The 18709-nt window shown below is 48.4% G+C and overlaps 6 protein-coding genes across 6 annotated transcripts; 5 read left to right on the top strand and 1 right to left on the bottom strand.

The window, feature by feature from the left end:
- Positions 1–910: 910 nt before the first annotated feature.
- CTRU02_209458 (DNA-directed polymerase) lies at positions 911–4912 on the top strand (the record flags this gene model as incomplete). Its single annotated transcript, XM_036726706.1, has 3 exons — positions 911–2273; positions 2872–3068; positions 3137–4912. The coding sequence occupies 3 exons, from the start codon at positions 911–913 to the stop codon at positions 4910–4912; spliced, it is 3336 nt and encodes a 1111-aa protein (XP_036581415.1).
- A 652-nt stretch (positions 4913–5564) lies between these two features.
- CTRU02_209457 (transposase) lies at positions 5565–6722 on the top strand (the record flags this gene model as incomplete). Its single annotated transcript, XM_036726707.2, has 1 exon — positions 5565–6722. The coding sequence occupies one exon, from the start codon at positions 5565–5567 to the stop codon at positions 6720–6722; it is 1158 nt and encodes a 385-aa protein (XP_036581416.2).
- A 2040-nt stretch (positions 6723–8762) lies between these two features.
- On the top strand, positions 8763–10746 carry CTRU02_209456 (uncharacterized protein; the record flags this gene model as incomplete). Its single annotated transcript, XM_036726708.1, has 4 exons — positions 8763–9272; positions 9338–9609; positions 9674–9757; positions 9828–10746. The coding sequence occupies 4 exons, from the start codon at positions 8763–8765 to the stop codon at positions 10744–10746; spliced, it is 1785 nt and encodes a 594-aa protein (XP_036581417.1).
- Positions 10747–14356: 3610 nt separating this feature from the next.
- CTRU02_209455 (uncharacterized protein) lies at positions 14357–14699 on the top strand (the record flags this gene model as incomplete). Its single annotated transcript, XM_036726709.1, has 2 exons — positions 14357–14474; positions 14557–14699. The coding sequence occupies 2 exons, from the start codon at positions 14357–14359 to the stop codon at positions 14697–14699; spliced, it is 261 nt and encodes an 86-aa protein (XP_036581418.1).
- Positions 14700–15881: 1182 nt separating this feature from the next.
- Positions 15882–16361, top strand: CTRU02_209454 (uncharacterized protein; the record flags this gene model as incomplete). The annotated part of the gene is made up of 1 exon (XM_036726710.2): positions 15882–16361. One exon carries the CDS (start codon positions 15882–15884, stop codon positions 16359–16361), a length of 480 nt encoding a protein of 159 aa, XP_036581419.2.
- Positions 16362–16859: 498 nt separating this feature from the next.
- Positions 16860–18199, bottom strand: CTRU02_209453 (uncharacterized protein; the record flags this gene model as incomplete). The annotated part of the gene is made up of 2 exons (XM_036726711.1): positions 16860–17929; positions 17986–18199. 2 exons carry the CDS (start codon positions 18197–18199, stop codon positions 16860–16862), a joined length of 1284 nt encoding a protein of 427 aa, XP_036581420.1.
- Between the last annotated feature and the right edge of the window lie 510 nt (positions 18200–18709).

Here is an 18709-nt window from a genome sequence, read left to right as displayed (position 1 = left end):
GCCACACGCCCGCCAGGCTGAGAGGCCCAAGCCTCCCAGACCCACGTGACAGGCCAAGGGGGAATATCCCCACCTTCTAGTCAACAACACCACTTTCAACTATCATGAACCATCGATTAGAACCAATTTACTGTTATTTGTTATTGACGAACGGAATTCCGTTTCACCCCCTGTGAAACCTACACAGTCCGATGCCCTGCAGCGTTTGCTTCTCTTCTGGCCTTTTTGTTTCCTTCTTCGCAATCACTTCCCCTGCAACCTCATGAACACATTTCAGTTATCTAACTTGGTACCAAATTGACAAAGATTCTCTTGATGTTACCATTTTGGCCGATTGCCACGTTTTTGAAGATTCCCGCTAGTTGAATTTCTAACCCAAAGAGCGAAATGGCCGCTTTAGCTCAACAATGGTACGCGCAATTTACCACATTCCCGTTTTGCCAAGAATGTTTGTTGACGCCGATGACGTTTGCGACCTAAGATGCGACCGTGAAAAAGGCATTGTTCTCTATACCAGAGCTACCGAGAGCGGCATCTTGGGATTGTGAAGTATCTCTGAGGAACCGAAGCCGTTCATTGGATGCGGCTTGGAGTGGAAATGCAATGTCTCGCTCAGGAAACCTCACATTGGCTCCATCGGAATGCCGGATGCTCTTGGTGGGTCGATCCGAGAACAAAGATTTCCATATGAACGCAGCTCTATTCATCATACATATACTGTGTATGTTAGTGGAATATCCGAAGGCATCCAAAGACAACCTAGAGGAATGACTTATCTCAACATACAAGACCGAAATCAACCATGCAAACCCAAGTCCTTAAAAAGAAGTGATATTTCCGCGCCCTGAGGCAAGCTTCAGTTTCTTCTCTGCAGACTCGATATCTCTACCGACGGCTCAAGAACAAAAAGATGAAGTGGATCGTATCTACGGTGTTAACACTTGCCGCCGTACGGCATGTGACAGCGACAAACTCGACATTATGCACCCCGCGGTTAATAAGCTACTGGATCAACGCTAACGCATCCGTTGGCATTGTCACACCGGTTGAACAGGCCGGCAGCTTCGTCGAGGAAGGCAACGCTGCCTTTCCTGCTGAGGTGACCAACTTACCCAGTCTTTGCGCCGTGAGCTTCACCGTCAAGGATGGAAATGGCAATTCGACGTACAGGTTCGGTCTGTTCCTGCCCGACGAATGGAACCATAATATTCTAGCCGTCGGAAATGATGGCTTCTCCGGGGGTATCAACTGGCCAACCATGGGAGCCGGAGCCAAGTACGGCTACGTGACATTGTCAACGGATGGTGGGCACAATTCAACAGCGAACGACCTCACCTGGGCCCTGAACAACAAGGAAGGACAACTGGATTTCGGACACCGGGCGCTTCACAATTCACACCGATTGGCGCAAAGGGTAGTTGAACGATACTATGGCGTCGCTTTCGAGAAGTCATACTTTACCGGCACTTCGCAAGGCGGTCGTCAGGGGTTGAAAGCGGCGCAACTGTATCCTTCAGACTATTCCGCGATCCTCATCGGCGCCCCAGCCTGGTGGCAAAGTCATCTGCAGAGCTGGAGATTGTCCCGCGGGGCGTTGAACCAGCCTGCGAATGACACAAAGCACATCTCTGCTGAAAAGCTGACCGTCCTTGGCGACAATGTGAGGAAACAATGCGACTCATCCGATGGAGTAGAAGATAGCATTGTTAGCAACCCCTTCAGCTGCAACGTCGACTTCTCCCTTTTCACTTGCGGCAGTTCGGGTGTCGATGAGTCTGCGTGTTTGAATTCACAACAAGTCGAAGTTGCGAAGAAACTCTATGGAACTTACGAGGTAGACGGCGTGAAAGCCTTCCCTGGCTTGAGCCCTTCTTCGGAGTATGAGTGGGGTTCTGTGCTTGGGAACGACACCGAGCTCAACGAGGAGGCTGAAGGCTACTTCCAAAACTTCGTTTACAACAACCCTGAGTGGAGTTGGGCATGCTACAACGATTCGGTCCTTGCGTACGCAAGCGAAACCAACGCCGGTGACCTTGATGTCAATGACTTCAACTTGACGGAGTTTCAGAGCCTTGGCGGCAAGATCATCATGTACCACGGCATGGCCGATGCTTCTGTTCCCGTTAACTCCTCAATCGACTTTTATGAGAAGGTTGTTAATGCGACTGGCGGCAATATCGAGACTACCCGGGGTTGGTTCCGTCTTTTCCTCGTCCCCGGGCTTGGGCACCACGGCACCCACGTCGACGCACCGTGGTATATTGGTGGCCCAGGTCAGTGGGAGAAATTGATAAACACTGCCAACGCTACAATTGGGGGGTTTGGAAATGCATCACATGATGCCCTTGCAGCCCTTACTGCCTGGCACACTGGAGGCACTGCCCCAGAGTCAATCATTGCGACTACATGGACTAACTCGACGGACCCGTCAACGCCAGTGTTGAGACAACGGCCCATTTGTCCTTACCCTGCGACACAGAAGCACATTGGTGAAGGCGACCAATCGAAACCTGAAAGCTTTGTCTGTTAACGGACCATTGGTATGAGGAATGTGTGGAAATTATGTTAGCGGAAGTCGGAGAATGCTGTGGCGGACCAAGCGTGGGTTTAGACATTATACCTTATAGATACATAATATTTGATAAACGTATGTACACATATGCGATTTCAGTCATGTGTATGGTCCCGTGATCTCGTGTGCTTTTGCTGACTGAAATAATCAACGACGCGTCACCACTTTCAACGGCGGGGCCTCGACCCCGTCACCCTTCGCATTGCTGCCTTCCAGCGACGGATGAACCCAAACATCCCCCTTACTCTGCCATCCACAATAACGAAGATATGCAACGCTTCACCAGGAAATCGGATCAGTTGAATATCTGGAAATCGCGACTGTTGGTTCAACCACGATGACGACACCACAACCCCCGCCATTGCCTCCTCTTGAATCATTAGAGGATGCCCTATCTGAGGATGAGAAGGCTATTGCTTCGCACGGAACGCTGAAGTACTCACTCTTGGGTCCCTCTCTAACGAAAGCTGGGCAGGATTCTGTAGATCAATCAAAGGTCGGTGTATTTCTTCGCTTTCCGCCCCTGCGTATGTGATCAATCGGACTGATGGGTCTACATAACAGGTGTCGGAGATCATTTACAACGCTTCGAAAGGCTCCAAGTTTTTCAACCGAGAAGAAGAACGAGACAAGGTTCTTACGAAAAAGATCGAACAAATCCTTGAAAAGAAACATCGCCTAGAGAAGCAAGACTTGAGCCGCGAGCTTCGCCTCGCAGACCAGCTCATCGCCCAGCTAGAACTTTCGAGAGACCTCACCCAGTACATTGTACATGTTGACTGCGATGCGTTCTATGCGGCTGTAGAACTTCTCGATCGACCCGAATTAAAGGACGTTCCCTTCGCTGTCGGAGGTGGAGTCCTCACAACGTGCAACTATGTGGCACGTAAATATGGCTGTCGCAGTGGCATGGCGGGATTTGTTGCCAAGAAGCTGTGCCCAGAACTGGTGCTGCTCAAACTGAACTTTGACAAATACAACGCTAAGGCGCACGAAGTTCGAGAAGTCCTAGTGGAGTACGACCCCCGATTCGAGAGCGCGAGTATCGACGAAGCATACCTTAACATCACGGAATACTGCACGGAGAAAGGCATCAGCCCTCAGGAAGCAGTTGAGCAAATGCGACGAGAGATACATGAAAAAACCAGGATTACAGTCTCGGCTGGCATTGCAGCGAACGCTAAGCTGGCGAAGATCTGCTCCAATATGAACAAGCCAAACGGCCAGTTCGTGCTACCCAACGACCGGACAGAAATAATGAACTTTATGGCAAAGTTACCGCCAAGGAAGGTTAATGGTGTTGGTCGCGTGCTAGAGCGCCAGCTGACAGAAATTGGAATCAAGACTTGCGCGGATATTTATCCCCACCGGCAGTTTCTCCGACAATTGTTCGGCGAGAAAGCCTATGAGTTCCTGATAAATGTCTACCTCGGCCTCGGTCGCACGCGAATACAGCCAGCGGAGGAATATGAAAGAAAGAGTGTAGGCACAGAAAGCACTTTTCGCGACATGTCAGATCCGCAGCAGTTGAGGGACAAGTTGAGATGGACGGCCAATGAACTGGAAAAAGACATGAAGAGGGCACAATGCAAGGGCCGGACATTGGTCCTGAAAATCAAGCTTCATACCTATGAAGTCTTTACCCGGCAGGTTGTGCTACCCAGAGCCATATGCCTTGCCGATGATTTGTACCATTTTGCTCTTCCGATCCTGAGCAAATTGGAAGAAGAGATGCCCGGTATGAATTTAAGACTTATGGGGCTACGATGTACGCATCTCGTGAGCACCAAAAAACCAGACACAATGGCGTTCTTTGGGTTTCGACCCCGGAGGTCCGAATCAGCCGGATCGCCAGTAAAGACTAATGCTACTGGAACCCCAGAGACAGCCAGTAGACTTGATCAAGATGGTTGGGAGCAATGGCCGGAGGATGAATTATTGCAGTTCGACAATGATTTCGGTCTGCAAAGTGAAGTTCAGGAAGACTTCGATGTGCAAGCATCGGGCGGCGAGCAGAGTCCCTTGCGAAGGCACGGGAAAGAGATTGCTCCTAATCCAGTAAAGGAAGATGCGCCTATTGAGGACATGTGGGATTGCCCTATATGCAATCGGCCTCAAGCCCCTGATGAGAGACAGTTCAATGAGCATATCGATCTTTGTCTTTCGCGACAGACAATTCTGGAGGCAGTTCACCAAGACGTTCCTCCTCAGTTACCTTCAAGGTCGGCAACTCCAGACTTGAAGAAGTCCAAGTCAGGCGGGGAAAAGAAGCGTGGCAGGCCGCCTGGAAGGCCATCAAGTAATGACCCGCGACAGAAGAAGCTTTGCTTTGGAGGATGAATTCTATGATACGCCATTCTGGATGATAACGTCGCACACCCACTTCTCGCACACCCCCACATTTCGCACACCCATAAATCGCTCATGTAGAATTTTACCCTCTTCAACATTCTTTAATATCTTCACCACTTTTACAGCGATTATTATAATTCTTTGAATAGTTACTCTTATACGCTTAATGGGCCAGTATACGGAAACAGAAGTCAATCAAGCTCTCAATGCAGTTGCAAGTGGGCAGAGTGTCCGAAAGGCAGCTCATGATGCTGGAATTCCACCATCAACCCTCCAGTCTCGATTAAAGGGTTCACAGGCAAGAAATGTAGCTTTCTCTAGCTTCCAGAAGCTATCTCCAGCACAGGAAAGTCACTTAGCTGAATGGGTGCGTATCCAGGCGGCGTTAGGGCTGCCGCCAACACATCAACAACTCAAGGAATTTGCCCAGCGAATCCTAGACATCAGAGGCACTACCCAGCCACTTGGGAGAAACTGGATTCAGTTCTTTATTAAGAGAAATCCATCAATCAAGGTTCATAGAGCTAGAGCCATCGATTCTAAGCGTGTCAATGGGGCCTCAACTAATGTAATCAGGCAATGGTTTCAACAACTCGCCCTTCCAGAGATCAAGGCGATCAAACCACATCATCGCTATAACATGGATGAAACTGGTATCCTAGAAGGCAGAGGATCAAATGGCTTAGTACTGGGATCATCAGAAAGCTCATCAATGCGAAAAAAACAGCCTGGGTCTCGGGCTTGGACAACTATGCTTGAGTGTGTCTCTGCAACTGGTCAGGCGCTTCCTCCACTTGTTATTTATCGAGGGAAATCGGTTCAACAACAATGGTTTCCTCTTGATATCCATAAACGTGATATTTACAGTGGTTGGAAGTTCACAGCAACTGAGAATGGCTGGACTTCAGACTCTACAGCTGTGGAATGGCTTGAGAACATCTTTATCCCTCTGACTAAGCCTGATCATCCCTCTGAGCAGAGACTATTGATCCTAGACGGTCATGGCAGTCATGAAACAACAGAATTTATGTATCTCTGTTATAAACACAAGATATATCTCCTTTTCCTACCGCCACATACATCCCACGTTCTCCAACCTCTAGACCAAGCAGTCTTTGGGCCTCTCAAGGCGACCTATCGAAAAGAGCTTGGATACCTCATTCAACACAACGATTCTACAGTTGTAGGCAAACGGAACTTTCTTACCTGCTATGGAAAAGCACGCCAGATGGCATTTTCAAGCAAGAATATCAGAAGCGGCTGGAAAGCAACAGGACTATGGCCCATTTCGATAGCTCGACCGCTCATGAGCCCTCTACTGCTTGAGAATGCTTCCAAGCCCTCAAAGCCAGGCTATTCTACGCCTATGAGGGCCTCTGATGGTGGAAAAGACGAAAACTGGGCATCTGCTACATCCATAGTAGCCTGGTCAACGCCCAAGAAGACAGTTGATCTATATGATCAACTTAGCTTATTCAGCAAGTTGGATAAAGATCAGCAAACGCAGCGACTGTTGTTTCGGAAGGTTCAAAAGGAATTTGATGAAAAGGACTATCAATTGGCTACAGCAGAGAAGAAGATTGCAATGTTGGAAGCAGAAGTTGAGGCTGGAATGGTACGGAAGCGGCGTAAGGTCCAAATGAGCCCAAATTCGAAGTTTGCCAACATTGAGGCAATTCACAAAGCCCAAATTGAGGCTGGCGAAATTGAGGATAGCTCAGATGAATCTAGCGAGCCTGAATTACCTATTAAAACTGGCGATAGTATCACAGTTGCAGGAGACGAATCAGACTTATAGTTATGAAGTTGATGAATACCTCATGATGACCCAATTTATGGGTGTGCGAAATGTGGGGGTGTGCGAGAAGTGGGTGTGCGACGTTACCCATGATCTAAAATAAATGTAATTGAACAAAGCCGTTTTTCTCATTTTGGAAACGACTGGCTTTTTTTACCACTGGAAGACATGGGAGACAAGGTTGTCAAATGGCCTGTCTATGCTTAATGAGATGAGTCTCGTCAATGTCAACTTCAACTTCGCTACGGTTGGTTGATTGCTTCGTTGACCTATCCACAAGCTGCCTGCAATCTGACGAAAGTAAATCCAAGCAAGCTTGAGCTCCGGAGAGCAAAGGCCACCGGTTCGAGCCTGTGGCCCCTGCCTGCAGACCCCCCACGGGCTAGCGTGCAATTTGAAAGCCATGGCGTTCCTAAGTAGCAACATGCGACCCAACAAATTGAGCAGAAGTGAGACAGCTTGGATGAGAATTTGCGGGCCAACGGCGGAATTCTTTGCAGATCCAATAGAGGTTTCATAGATCTTGAGGCATCTCTGCTGCCGGTTTCCGGCCTGGCAACCGAGATCCAGGTCTCGGCCTTCAGATTCGGTTGTGTATCGGCTCTATCATGTTTCATTGTTTCTCAGAAATGAATGCACCCGGAGGCGCTCCGCCGCAATCATCGTGAAGCTCAAATGCAATCCGGATTTTTACATGGTCTCACTCGAAGCTCTTTCCGCATGGTCAAAACCCTTCTCTGCTACTCCTGGACAAACACGCCAGGCTGCTATCGCAGCTAATCTAAAATTGAAGGTTGAGGGGCAGTGTCTCATGGTAGCTGGGCATTCCCTGGTAATGACGATGACATTTTGATGCGATGTTCGCAAGCTGAAAACCTGTGTCACAGGCTGTGGCCAATCATTGGCTTGCTAAATCAGCTAGCCGTTGATCGATTTCGCTCTCCTGTCATGATTTGGAGTAAAGGAACCCCTACATTCGCAGCTAGCGTGTTGGAAGTCATCCACATGCACATCCATGCCTATGCGCCCGCTCCCACATGCACAGCATAACGTGGCCGCTTCCCTTTAACTAGGTTAACTTTTCACTATTTCTAGTTTCCGCAGCTCTTCTAAATCATCCATTCGAAAGCCTCGAAACTTGTGAGCTTTGTTCTGCAACAATATTGAGATGCCCGAGCAAGCTCCTGGCCAAAGGCCCGACTCAGTCATTTGGGATTACAGCCATTGCCCACCACCTTGGAGAATGAGCCAGAGATCTGCAACAGCATTTCAATTACGGACCTTGCCAAGGGTCAGGTGACTGATTGAATCTTCGAAATCCATAGCAGAAAAAGTATTGTCCTACTTCAGCTAGACCGACTTCCCGCCTCTTAGCTAGCGTGCCGACAATGGACAACCCTTAGACACTAGTAAGAGTGACCTCCTAGCGCAAGATGGCCACAGAAAGCCAGGCGATCTACGCAACAAGCTGTTGAGTGCTTCCCTAGCAAATTTCTCAAGTCTCTCCCAAGAAAATAGGCCCGCGTGGAGCCGTTGAAAGCATGCAGTCTGTCACTGATATGCATTGATGTTTCACTCCATCTCGGGCCGTGAGATCTCACCAGGACCCTTAAGCACGCCAGGGACAGACTGCCAAGCTGTCGTCATGTCCGCCTTGTCTTTAAAATATTTTGCGAGATGCGTCGACAACTAAGGGGAAACTTGATTTGCCATCATGAACGGTGATCTGCACGATAGTCTACCTACCTACTCTTTTATCACGTATGGCATGCCTCCCACGAGTATGACGGTGCAGGCTAATGGTCCCTGCGAGTGATCTTGGACAGTGATACATCGGTGAAGAGGTTTTCACATTCCACCGAGACAATTATCTCCCAGCCTCAGTCGCATTCCAGAAGTTATAAGTCCATCTCCTGGTCCTCATCATCTCATGATCTGCAAACTCCCTCATCTCACACTCCTTTTTTCGCTCCCATGTCTACGGGTAGCTATTGATCACATTCTTTTTTACGTTTCTGGCATCAATATACAGTAGCAACAATGGACTCGGCCGTACCAAGCCCCTCGCCCTCGCCAGCACTGCCGGCACCTGCCTTCAACACGGAACCAGCCGCTATCTTCTGGCTCACTTGGGGAGGTCTTTGGACAATCATGGTGATCTGCGGAATGGCGTTCCTCTATGTCAACCGCAACATGCCATTCTTGAGGATCCGAGGGCTGGCTTTATCCTTCGCCTCTGTCACTTTGCTCCACCTCTACTGGTTTTCCTGCCAGGCTGGCCTCTCATATGGGTCGCTGATGCCTGATAGCGCCGAGTTTTGGGTCATGAGCCTTTACCTTCCTTTCGGCATTGCTCTCTTCCACGCTTCGAACAGCCGCTTTCTCCATATCGCCAAGGCGCAAAGGAAATACGCCGGCAAACCGGCTTCTCTCCCACAAGCCGACACAAATGCGTGCTCCTGCAAGGACAAGACACTTGTGGGACGATTCCGAAAGCTAGATTACACCACCAAAATGCTGGCTATTGTGTGCACGGGCATGGTACTTCAGGTATGTGACGTTAGCCTAAGCAGTGGACCGTGCCTTGACAGCTTTGAGCGTGCATGGCTGACCAGGGGGGGTGGTTTTCTTCTCAGCTTCTCTTGACAGTTGTGATGTATCTCATCTCTCGCAAATATCACCCTTCGTTCGGTATCCCCGGCACAGAGGTGAAGGGGACGCCTGCAGAGCGAAAGATTGAGATGGCGAGAGGCTGGGAATGGTGGCCTTCGGTATTCTGGCAGTTCTTTTGGGCCTGGGTTGTCGCGCCGATCATCCTCTGGAAATCGCGCGGGATCAAGGACACCCAGGGATGGCGTTTCCAGACCATTTCTTGCTGCATCGCAAAGTACGTGAATCGAGTCTAGCGCTCGCTCGGCCCAGATTCCTCCGGCATGCGCTAATCAGCCCAGCTTGCACGCTACCCCTATGTGGCTTGTCGCCTTGTATGTACCAGCAATGGCGCCTGTGAACAAGTACTTTATCCCCCCTCAGTGGTATGTTATATGAAGCACGCCTGTGCGCTCGACTCAATGATCTCATGATACTTACATTCCATTGCCACAGGATCTGTCTCTCCATCTTTTTCACCGAGATATTTGCTATATTTATCCCCTGCTGGCAAGTGATCAAGCACAACACCCTTCGTCAGGAGACGCTTGAGTCCATCGCTATTTGGGAAGCGAAGAACCAGCGCAAGAGGAAAAACTCTATTCTCACTGGTTCTACCCAGATTGCGTCGTCGGCTACTTCTAGCTGGAAGTCTGTTACGCATCTTGAGAGCGGCACTGGGCAGGCTGAAAGTATCTTTACCATGGGAGCCCTCGAGTACGTCTTGGATAAGAACCCTGAGCCTCTCCGCAAGTTCTCTGCTCTTAGGGACTTCTCGGGGGAGAACATTGCCTTCTTGTCTGCCGTCGGGGAGTGGAAGTCATCGATTCCTCAATCGTCTGGTGGACGAGAGCAATCCCCAGAACTCACCCGCGAACGATTCAACCGCGCACTTCGCATCTATACCGAGTTCATTAGCCCACGTCATGCAGAGTTCCAGATCAACATCGCTTCGCAAGATCTCAAGCGCCTGGAGAGCATCTTCGACGACGCCACACGCATCCTCTACGGCCACCAAACAGAAAAGTTCAGTGACCCTGTCGTGCCATTTGAGGATCCAAACTGGGCCGCTGGGTCAGACTTAACACCCGGTGAATCCGAAAAAGCAGTTTTATCGCAAGAAGCCACTATGAGGGACCCTATTCACAACCATGCCCTGTACTGGGGGGATATACCCGAGGCATTCACGGCAAGCGTTTTCGACGACGCTGAGACAAGTATCAAGTACCTCGTGCTGACCAACACTTGGCCCAAATTCGTAAAAGAGAGGAGGTATTCTGCGGATTCGGAAGACTCGGGGGCTACGATGGAAACTTACAACTCTACCTCAACATTGAACAGGGTAGTGAGGTACTTCCGAGCCATTAGGATGTAGATGGAGTATGTCTGGGCAACACTAATTCGAATTTTCCGCTTCTCAAAGATATCCCGTTCGTACTAGGTTAAGCTGTTTGTAATTCAGGTACCAGAATACCCAAAAACAACAAAAGTTTTTTTATCGTCCAAATTCGACACCATCTTAATTTTTTTCCCCCTGAGTAAGCTTCGTTTTGATTCCCTACTATCTGATGGACGGAAATCACACCATTCGGCTAGATCAATTAAAATCACGAATCTAGCTTTAGCAGAACCCTACTTCCCGTTGCCCAGCCAGATGGCCTGTCGCGTGGTAGCCGTTTAAGTCTAAAAGCTTCGCGATCGTCACGCCCTGGGCGTCAGAGAGACAAAGCCCGTTGATGGTGCTAAGGAGAAGTCTGGGCAACCACGAGCGGAAACAGCCCGTCTTTACCCTTTCTGGATTTTCTTGCGAAAACTGTCCGGGCTAACTTACTCAGTCAGTTACTGTGGCATTTTCGAACTGGGAAAAGGGTTCAAACGGGCTTTGGCGTGGTTGCTGGGATTAGGAGATGACACTTGGAGAAAGCTTGTGACGATAAGGTGCAAGGCTAGAACTATGATGAATTCGGTGCAAGAGTAGAATCATGACTGAATCCGGTCGGAAGAGTCATGACCTGATCCGTGGCGGTCGATATATGTCGGACATGCGAAGGTCTCAATTCGCCGGGACAGGCAAGGCCAAGGGTATTGGTCAGGACGTTCGCGAGCGAAAGGCCAAGGGTCTTAACCGTTGTCTCTTGCTAGTCGACGGCGATAAGGTTATACATAATCAACTGAACAGCCCTACTAGTTTCATATCTTAGTAATTGCAGTCACAAGGCTGAGTACCTCACGAGGGTAGAGGATGAGAGATGATGTCGCCTGCTGCCGCTTTTGGAAAATCAAACAATGTCAAGTCCATATCCGGATGAAAAGAACAAAAACGTGCCCTTCAGCTGTCGCCACGATCTTGATCCGCTCGATTAGCAACACCCCACTTCCGACATCATGCCGATCAGTGATTCAGAATAAACATGCGGGGAAATGATGCTGTTTGATCTTAAATGATACGATAACCCGCATCTGATAAACCGCTATCGCACGTAACTCAAGCTGTGATGAGACTCCCCACCCAAAGGTCTACGAAGCTGTCACAAGTAATAAAATAGGTATTGATCAGAGGTATTTGCGTGCAGGACTTGTACATAGTTGTCAAGGAGCTTGATACGAAAGCTGATGCCTAATCTTCTCTCCGTCAATATCTTGCTTGTAAGAAGTAGATACACCACGCTGCAAACTATCTAATTGTGCGAGGAGCCCATTATTATTAAACGTCATTTTTCTAGATGCTGGAAAATTTGACCTCAATTTTTTGGTTTACTATAACATATTAAAGTCGGTGGTAAATAACGAAGACCAAGACTTACGATTTCACCGCGCATTATGAAGTACACCTATCCCCACTTGTCCACTAAATCAGACATTTTACAACCGGTAGAAAAGATTCACACGCCTCATTTCTAGCCAAAGCAACATAGGCTACAAAGCTTTATCGATGGGACATTCGCAATGTCATGGGCGACATGATCTTCGACAAAACAATGTCAGCGTCATTGTGGCGCTCCCATGATCCTTTGGAAGCATGACCAAGAACCTCAGTAATATCATTAATTCACAAGAAAAAAAAAAAGAAAAAAAAGTATTTTTGGACGACATCTGTTCAAACCGTGACCAGAATCTACAACTTCATGCTGATGCAGAAAGTCGATTTCGATTCTGCAACATTAAGTCCTGCGGCATCTGTTTACATTCCTATCAAATACCTCATTCTCGACCTCTTGTTCCAGGATCTTCACACGTCATGGAATTTTCACATGGCTAGTAGCCGCGTGGCTTTGTCTTTCTTGCCTCCCCTGCCTGCCCTATTGTGAAGGTATTGCGCCTGCATACTCCTTCAGCTACAACTCCACTTAAGATTCAGCTGAGTGCAGATCTTCGCACTGGATTTGTCCTTAGATGCTCTTGGCTCTCCCTGGATTCATGATTGCGCCAAAGACCCACATCCAATGCTACTCATAATCATTACTAGTATGGGATGCTATGTTCCAAACAGGACATGACTTTCGGCACCGAATTGGACACAGAGGTGTGCAATCAAGTGTCACGCAGCCGTTGGTACAAGGCCGGTTTACGTAAACCCATACATTATCACCGAAATGTTATGATTAATTGAAGTAGAGGCACTAAATTGACGGGTGCTCGTCTTAGCATCCCCACTCAAACAGGCAGGGCAATATCCAATTGACTCCTGATAATCAAAAACCCTCGGGCAAACTTGTTATTTATACTCAGACTTTTCGCATCTAGCGTAAATGTGCTGGCTTTTTCGTCTTCAATTCAAAGGTTTTGAGATTTTGGATGTTACTAGTAAGAGAAGTCTCCAATCATCTAGAGCGAAGGATTCGTGATCTGCAACCTCGATGTTGTAATCGGGCTGACTGTCACTTGGAAGTCGTCGATCATTTCCGATGTGCGAATAAACTACTCAGATCAAGTGCGGAGTTGAGAGAAATCAACAAACTAAAGTATCCCCAGCAGATGGATGAGGCCTTTTGCATTTATTGTAATGGCCAAGTATTGAAGTCATGCTCGACGTCTTGCCAAACCCCTCTAATCAGGCGATAGAGTTGGCTTACTTTCCTCTTTGCATTTTCCGTCCGTAGTAATGATCAGCCATGGCACCCTGTTCAACAACTCATTTGTGGGGCAGCTGCTTTAATGGGTCCGAGGACTTGATCCTAAATGCCATAGTTGGCTATTGAAAGTCTTCTTGGACATGCAGGCATACGCAAAGGAAGGATTCGCCAAGAGGAGCGGAGCAACCTGATATAATACCAGAGCGGGTGATTAAGAGCTATTGGTTAATTCGATCCACCGTGGATTCGTCCCTTCAAACTGGAAGCCTAAAGGTAAAATGCAAATCTGGGGTGAAACCAGGATCAGGACGGTTATTTGGCGAATCATATGGCAGACAGGACACGAATCAGGGTATCCTTTTTTGTTGTCCACACATTGTCTACCAGATTGAGTGAGTTCCATGACATGAACATGAGCATAGGTTGGGTCAACCGTCCGATAAACTAATTACTAGAAAGGAGAAGAAAATAACATGCAAATACTACCATCGCATTTACTAGAGGCGGGGTATTACACAGGTGTCAAATCACAATCGATCCAAGCCAGTGCCAAGATACTGACCCAGCCAGAAGGATTCGAATACCCAAGTCTTCCCAAAGTCGATAGAGGCTTATATGCCGATCCTACCGTATTTTGGACATCATTGACATGCACGGTTGAATTACCACCTTCCAGCGAAGCATTGCATTAGTACATCGAGAGAATAGACGGGGCCTCAGGCCAACGCTCTCCTTTAGTAGAAGTAGAATATCGCATACCAAGATTAGAAAATTGGTGTATAAAAGCCATCTGTGTCCCCAAGAAATCGATCACAGACTCAGAACAAGAAGCAGCCACATCAAAGCCGACCTCCAGAGTTCTTCCCAACATCAAAGCAACAGCCAAAGCTTTACACACCCATAACAGACAAAATGAGATTCTCCGTTACCGCTGTTACCGCCCTCTTCGTTGCAGTCGCCGCCGCTATCCCGGCTGCGGCTCCAGAGCCGGCACAGTTCGACCATGCGGGTATCGCGAGAGCCCTTGAGCGTAAGTCAACCTCTTTGGAAGCCATATCCGTACACGGCATATAATGCAAAGAAAGTTCAACTAAGTTTTATGGTCTTATTAGAACGAGGCCTTGAAGCAAGCTTGAACAAGCGCTGCGACCGCGATTTCTTCAACGACTGCATGGACACCTGCCACTCGCCTGGGTGCCCTGGGTGCACCGCTGGATGCACCATTGGTTGCTGTGGCTCTACTGGCTGCTGTTAGATTCAATTCCGATGAGTTGACATCAGAGGACGGAAGATGATATCGTGAGGCATTGAATGGTTTGCCAAATGCGCCCTGAAATAAGTGGTCTTACTGGACAGCTACAATTCAAGAGCGAAAACCAGGCGATATGTGTGCAGGTTTTGACAACAGCTCAATAAACAAAATATTTTTCCTCCGCACATTTGTTTTCCTTTCCGCTTTTGAACTGGCAGAGTTTCCACAAAAAAGAGCATGACTAATCGTGGCTATCAGTCAGGGAGACGGTTAGCCCAAGACCGTCTGCTCTACCTAGTCCATCCGTCTGTTAGAGGGATATTGTTGTTCTAAAGAGGCCGCCGATAGGCGACTTATCTTTATTATAACTTGTCCAGTAGTTGCTGACACCAGACCTACAGTAAGCTATTCCATCGATGTGATTGACGAGCACATTCGTATGCGGAATACAACCAATCATTTTAATGATATGCCGAATGAAAAGAGATAAGCTCAATAAGTTATGGAGAAACCCGGGTGAGGCAATTGTTTTTCTGATGAAAGGGTCCTAGCTCGCACCTCTCAAGGCGGTTACCTTACTGACAAGGAACGGCAGGCTTGTCCACAAAGAGAATATAAGCTCAGTCAGTCATCTGCGTCTGCATGGATTCCAGTAACTAGCTTCTGTAGTAGAGGGGGTTTTAGACAAGGAGGGACGAAGTGATTTGTCCAGAAATTCTAAAGTGGCGAAGCTGCTTTTTTACGTCGAGATCTCACGTCAGCTGCATATCCAGAGAATCTAAGCAATTGTCTTCTAAACACCTTTCAAACAAACTGATTGCCAAATGAGGCGTGTTAGATATGCAAGTTTACTTTAAAATACTATTACTCTTTGGTTGTTGATGTCTTTAGAAAGCTGGGCGTCAGCTGACATCAATCCATTTCACAGCTAGTAGCCCAGCACAGAGGACCTGAAGCGGGCAGCTGTCTAACACTTTCGAGGCCAAGCATATGACTACCAGATGAATACAAAGGCTTGAATGTTTGATAGTAGTTTCATGCTCACTCTGCGAATAAAAAGCAAGGTGAATTCCAGAACTCGGTGATCACAGTTCGGTCCTCATTCTCCTCAAGCTACCTCATTGCATCCATCTACACACCTTCCGTCAACATATTTATCTTGTACCACTTAAAACAACAGCAAACATGTATGCGCTAAGAGGAACCTTCGTCCTTGCAACCCTTTTGATGCTACAAGCTGCAACTTCCGTCAACGCGGCATTTCACGTATTCACGCGGTACCAGCGAGTTGCAGACCAAGAATGCAACAAGAGGACCGGCGTGTGTTATTGCAAACCCGTGGTGGAGTGGCGCGTCGGCGTCGTCCCGTCATCGCAATACAACTGCGACGCCTTCCGAGACGACAAATGGTTCCAGAGGACCTGGGGCAACGGGCAGTCCTGGGAGGGCCTGAGCTACCCTACCATTTGCGGCAGTAAGCCGGTCGACATGTACCCCAGAAACGGTGGTCTTGAGATCTATGAGCACAACGCAAACCCGGGGAAAATATTGGCCAAATGCTACAGGCAGAGCCCGAATACCATCGACTGTACTAAGCGCTTTATGTGCGCTGGCGAGACTAAGGTGAACGATGTGTGGGTTTGTGCGGATACTCAGTTGTGTTAGACGCTGTTAGCACCAACCTCTGCCATGCAGTTATGCTACTGAAGCTGTCGTGGCAGTTTGTGGCCTCAAAGTTGTCGACTTAAAGCTCTGAACTCTTGGACAATTTATAAGGGGCCTAGCTAGTCGTCTTGGGGACGGATCAACCTGGATGTAATGTCATGTTTCTCAGCGGTGTTAAGATGAGTATTGCTGGTCATGGGGATGTTATGTTTTTAGCTAGATCAGCAGCTTAGAGACCGTTTGTTTTTGCAGTAGAAAGTGCATAGGACATTTAAATTATCAAGGTGCAAACATTACAGCATATGTTCTTTCTATAGTCAGAACATGAACTGAAGAGAATGTCCTACAGTTCTTTGCGGATGATTATTAAACAAGTGAGTTTTACTGCTGTTGAAGTGGGTTTATTTGACATATCTTTAGACAGAGGGGTACAAAATAGCCATCATGAAACAGCGCTTAAAGCACCACTCTGCTTTCTTCTATCTTTGTCCTTCTCATTCATCCTTCCCATACGAAGTCTTGCTCAACTCCTGGGATCAGCGGCCGGAGCGCCATTCCGTAATCACCAGCGTTGGGTGTCCGTAGCAAAGTATGAATATGGAATTTCGCCGGCTCTTTGTTTGTTAGAAAGACACCAGAATGGTGATCAAACTCGACAAGAATAACGGGGCTCTGGATACGGTAGTAAAAGGGATCTTGGTTGCCGAACCCGCCGATCCAGCTGAAATATGTCTCCTTGAAAAAGGCTTTGGCGTGGTTGATCCGAATTTCTCGCGCCTTCTGGGGGAGATAGAGAAGATATTGCTCGAGGATTCCCGTGACTAGTCCCTGCTGTTCCGAGTTCATCTCATCAACAAGAATGCCCTCGTATGGTACAATACGGTTGTCTCTGTAGGCGCCGCAAAGGTGTCTCTGGTCATCATGGTTCCACCTCCCCTTCGGCATGGCCGGGTCCTTTAGTAGTTTGTATGTCTGCGCTCGTTCTTGCAGATTGGCTGGGAGGGACTGCATGAGCTGCAGACCAAGTCTCTCCTCTGTCTCAAGAATTCGTGTCCCCTTGTACGGGCCATCGTCGATGAGATTCGGCTCCGCACCCGTGAACCACGGAGACGCTACAATCTGACCCTTGTACAGGAAGATGTTGAGACACAAGTGATGACCGTAAAAGGAAAACCCCCACGGCCGTGTCGTTGAGGGCTCGCCGAACAGCACGAAGTTGTATGAGAACTCATTGCAAATTGTCGGAGCCTTGACTAGCTCACCCAAGAAGCCGTTGATGCGCATGGCCCCAAGGGCCTTGGCGTAACCTTCGGGCGAGAGCGTGGTCTCCAGTACCTTGAGAATGCTGTCGCGGAGTTGTGGCGTTAACTCGTCAAGGCGCAGACCCTTGTCGCTGAGGAGAAACTCTGGGTTCGACCATGACCTCCACTCGGGAGAGTCAATGTGGTACGACAAAATTGACTTTTGCTTGGCGTCTAGCTGCGACAGGACGGCATTTGTGGCGTCAACTATCTCTTGGATAGAAACCCCTTCGTCAGCGAGCTGATACAGGTCTTTCTTGACAGTTCCTGAAAAGGTCGTTAGCACGTTTTGGCTTGGTCAGACTACTTCGAGGAAGTCATACCATCTGTTGTGATTCCAGTGAATGGCTCTTTGAATAGTTTACGCCAGTGTAGATACAATGCGTGGAGCCATGGGGGATTGCCGCTCTCTTTGAATGCATTCGCATACTCATGAGCATCCTGCTTCTGCATGGTTGTGAAGCGGGGGATGCTCAGATCTGGTAAATGTTGGCGGTATTCGCCTCCATGAAGCGCTTGTTCTTCAGCGCCCGCCATGATGAAGGTTTAGAAAAGGTTCTGCAAAGAGAATCCGAGTTATCCAGACAAGATCGATATGTTGAGATCAAACAAGCTTCTCCACTGGAACAATGGCTCCTCCGCGTGGATTTGGACGTTTAGACAGAGTCGAGGGTATCTGATTAGGTTGGAAGATTTTGAAATCAATATCAAAGTCGGCTTCCAAGCAGTAGCTCTCATTAATTAGATCACGTCACACAAACATTGACAACTGCCGTGGCCCGTCAAGCTGGAATTGGAGTCGGAAGCTGATCGGCCCATCTGCCCCTCACTTTCCGGTCACCCCTCATCCTCGTATCTCCCCCACTCTCTGCCAGAGCTGCGCCCCTGAACCCGCCCCGGGTTTTCCGCCCAACCTAACTTTATAGGCACTGACCAATGGTTGCTCGGACACTGAATTAGCACCATGCTGCAGCAGCCTCCAGTGGTAGGCTTAAGACAATATCATTGGCTTTTTTACTTACCGGACCTCCGAGCCGTGAACCCCAA

Source organism: Colletotrichum truncatum, assembly GCF_014235925.2.
Source record: "Colletotrichum truncatum strain CMES1059 chromosome Unknown Contig_0006, whole genome shotgun sequence".
Classification (NCBI taxonomy): Eukaryota; Fungi; Ascomycota; class Sordariomycetes; order Glomerellales; family Glomerellaceae; genus Colletotrichum; species Colletotrichum truncatum.
The sequence above is the reverse complement of the archived record's forward strand: the minus strand, read 5'-3'. Positions and strand labels throughout refer to the sequence as shown.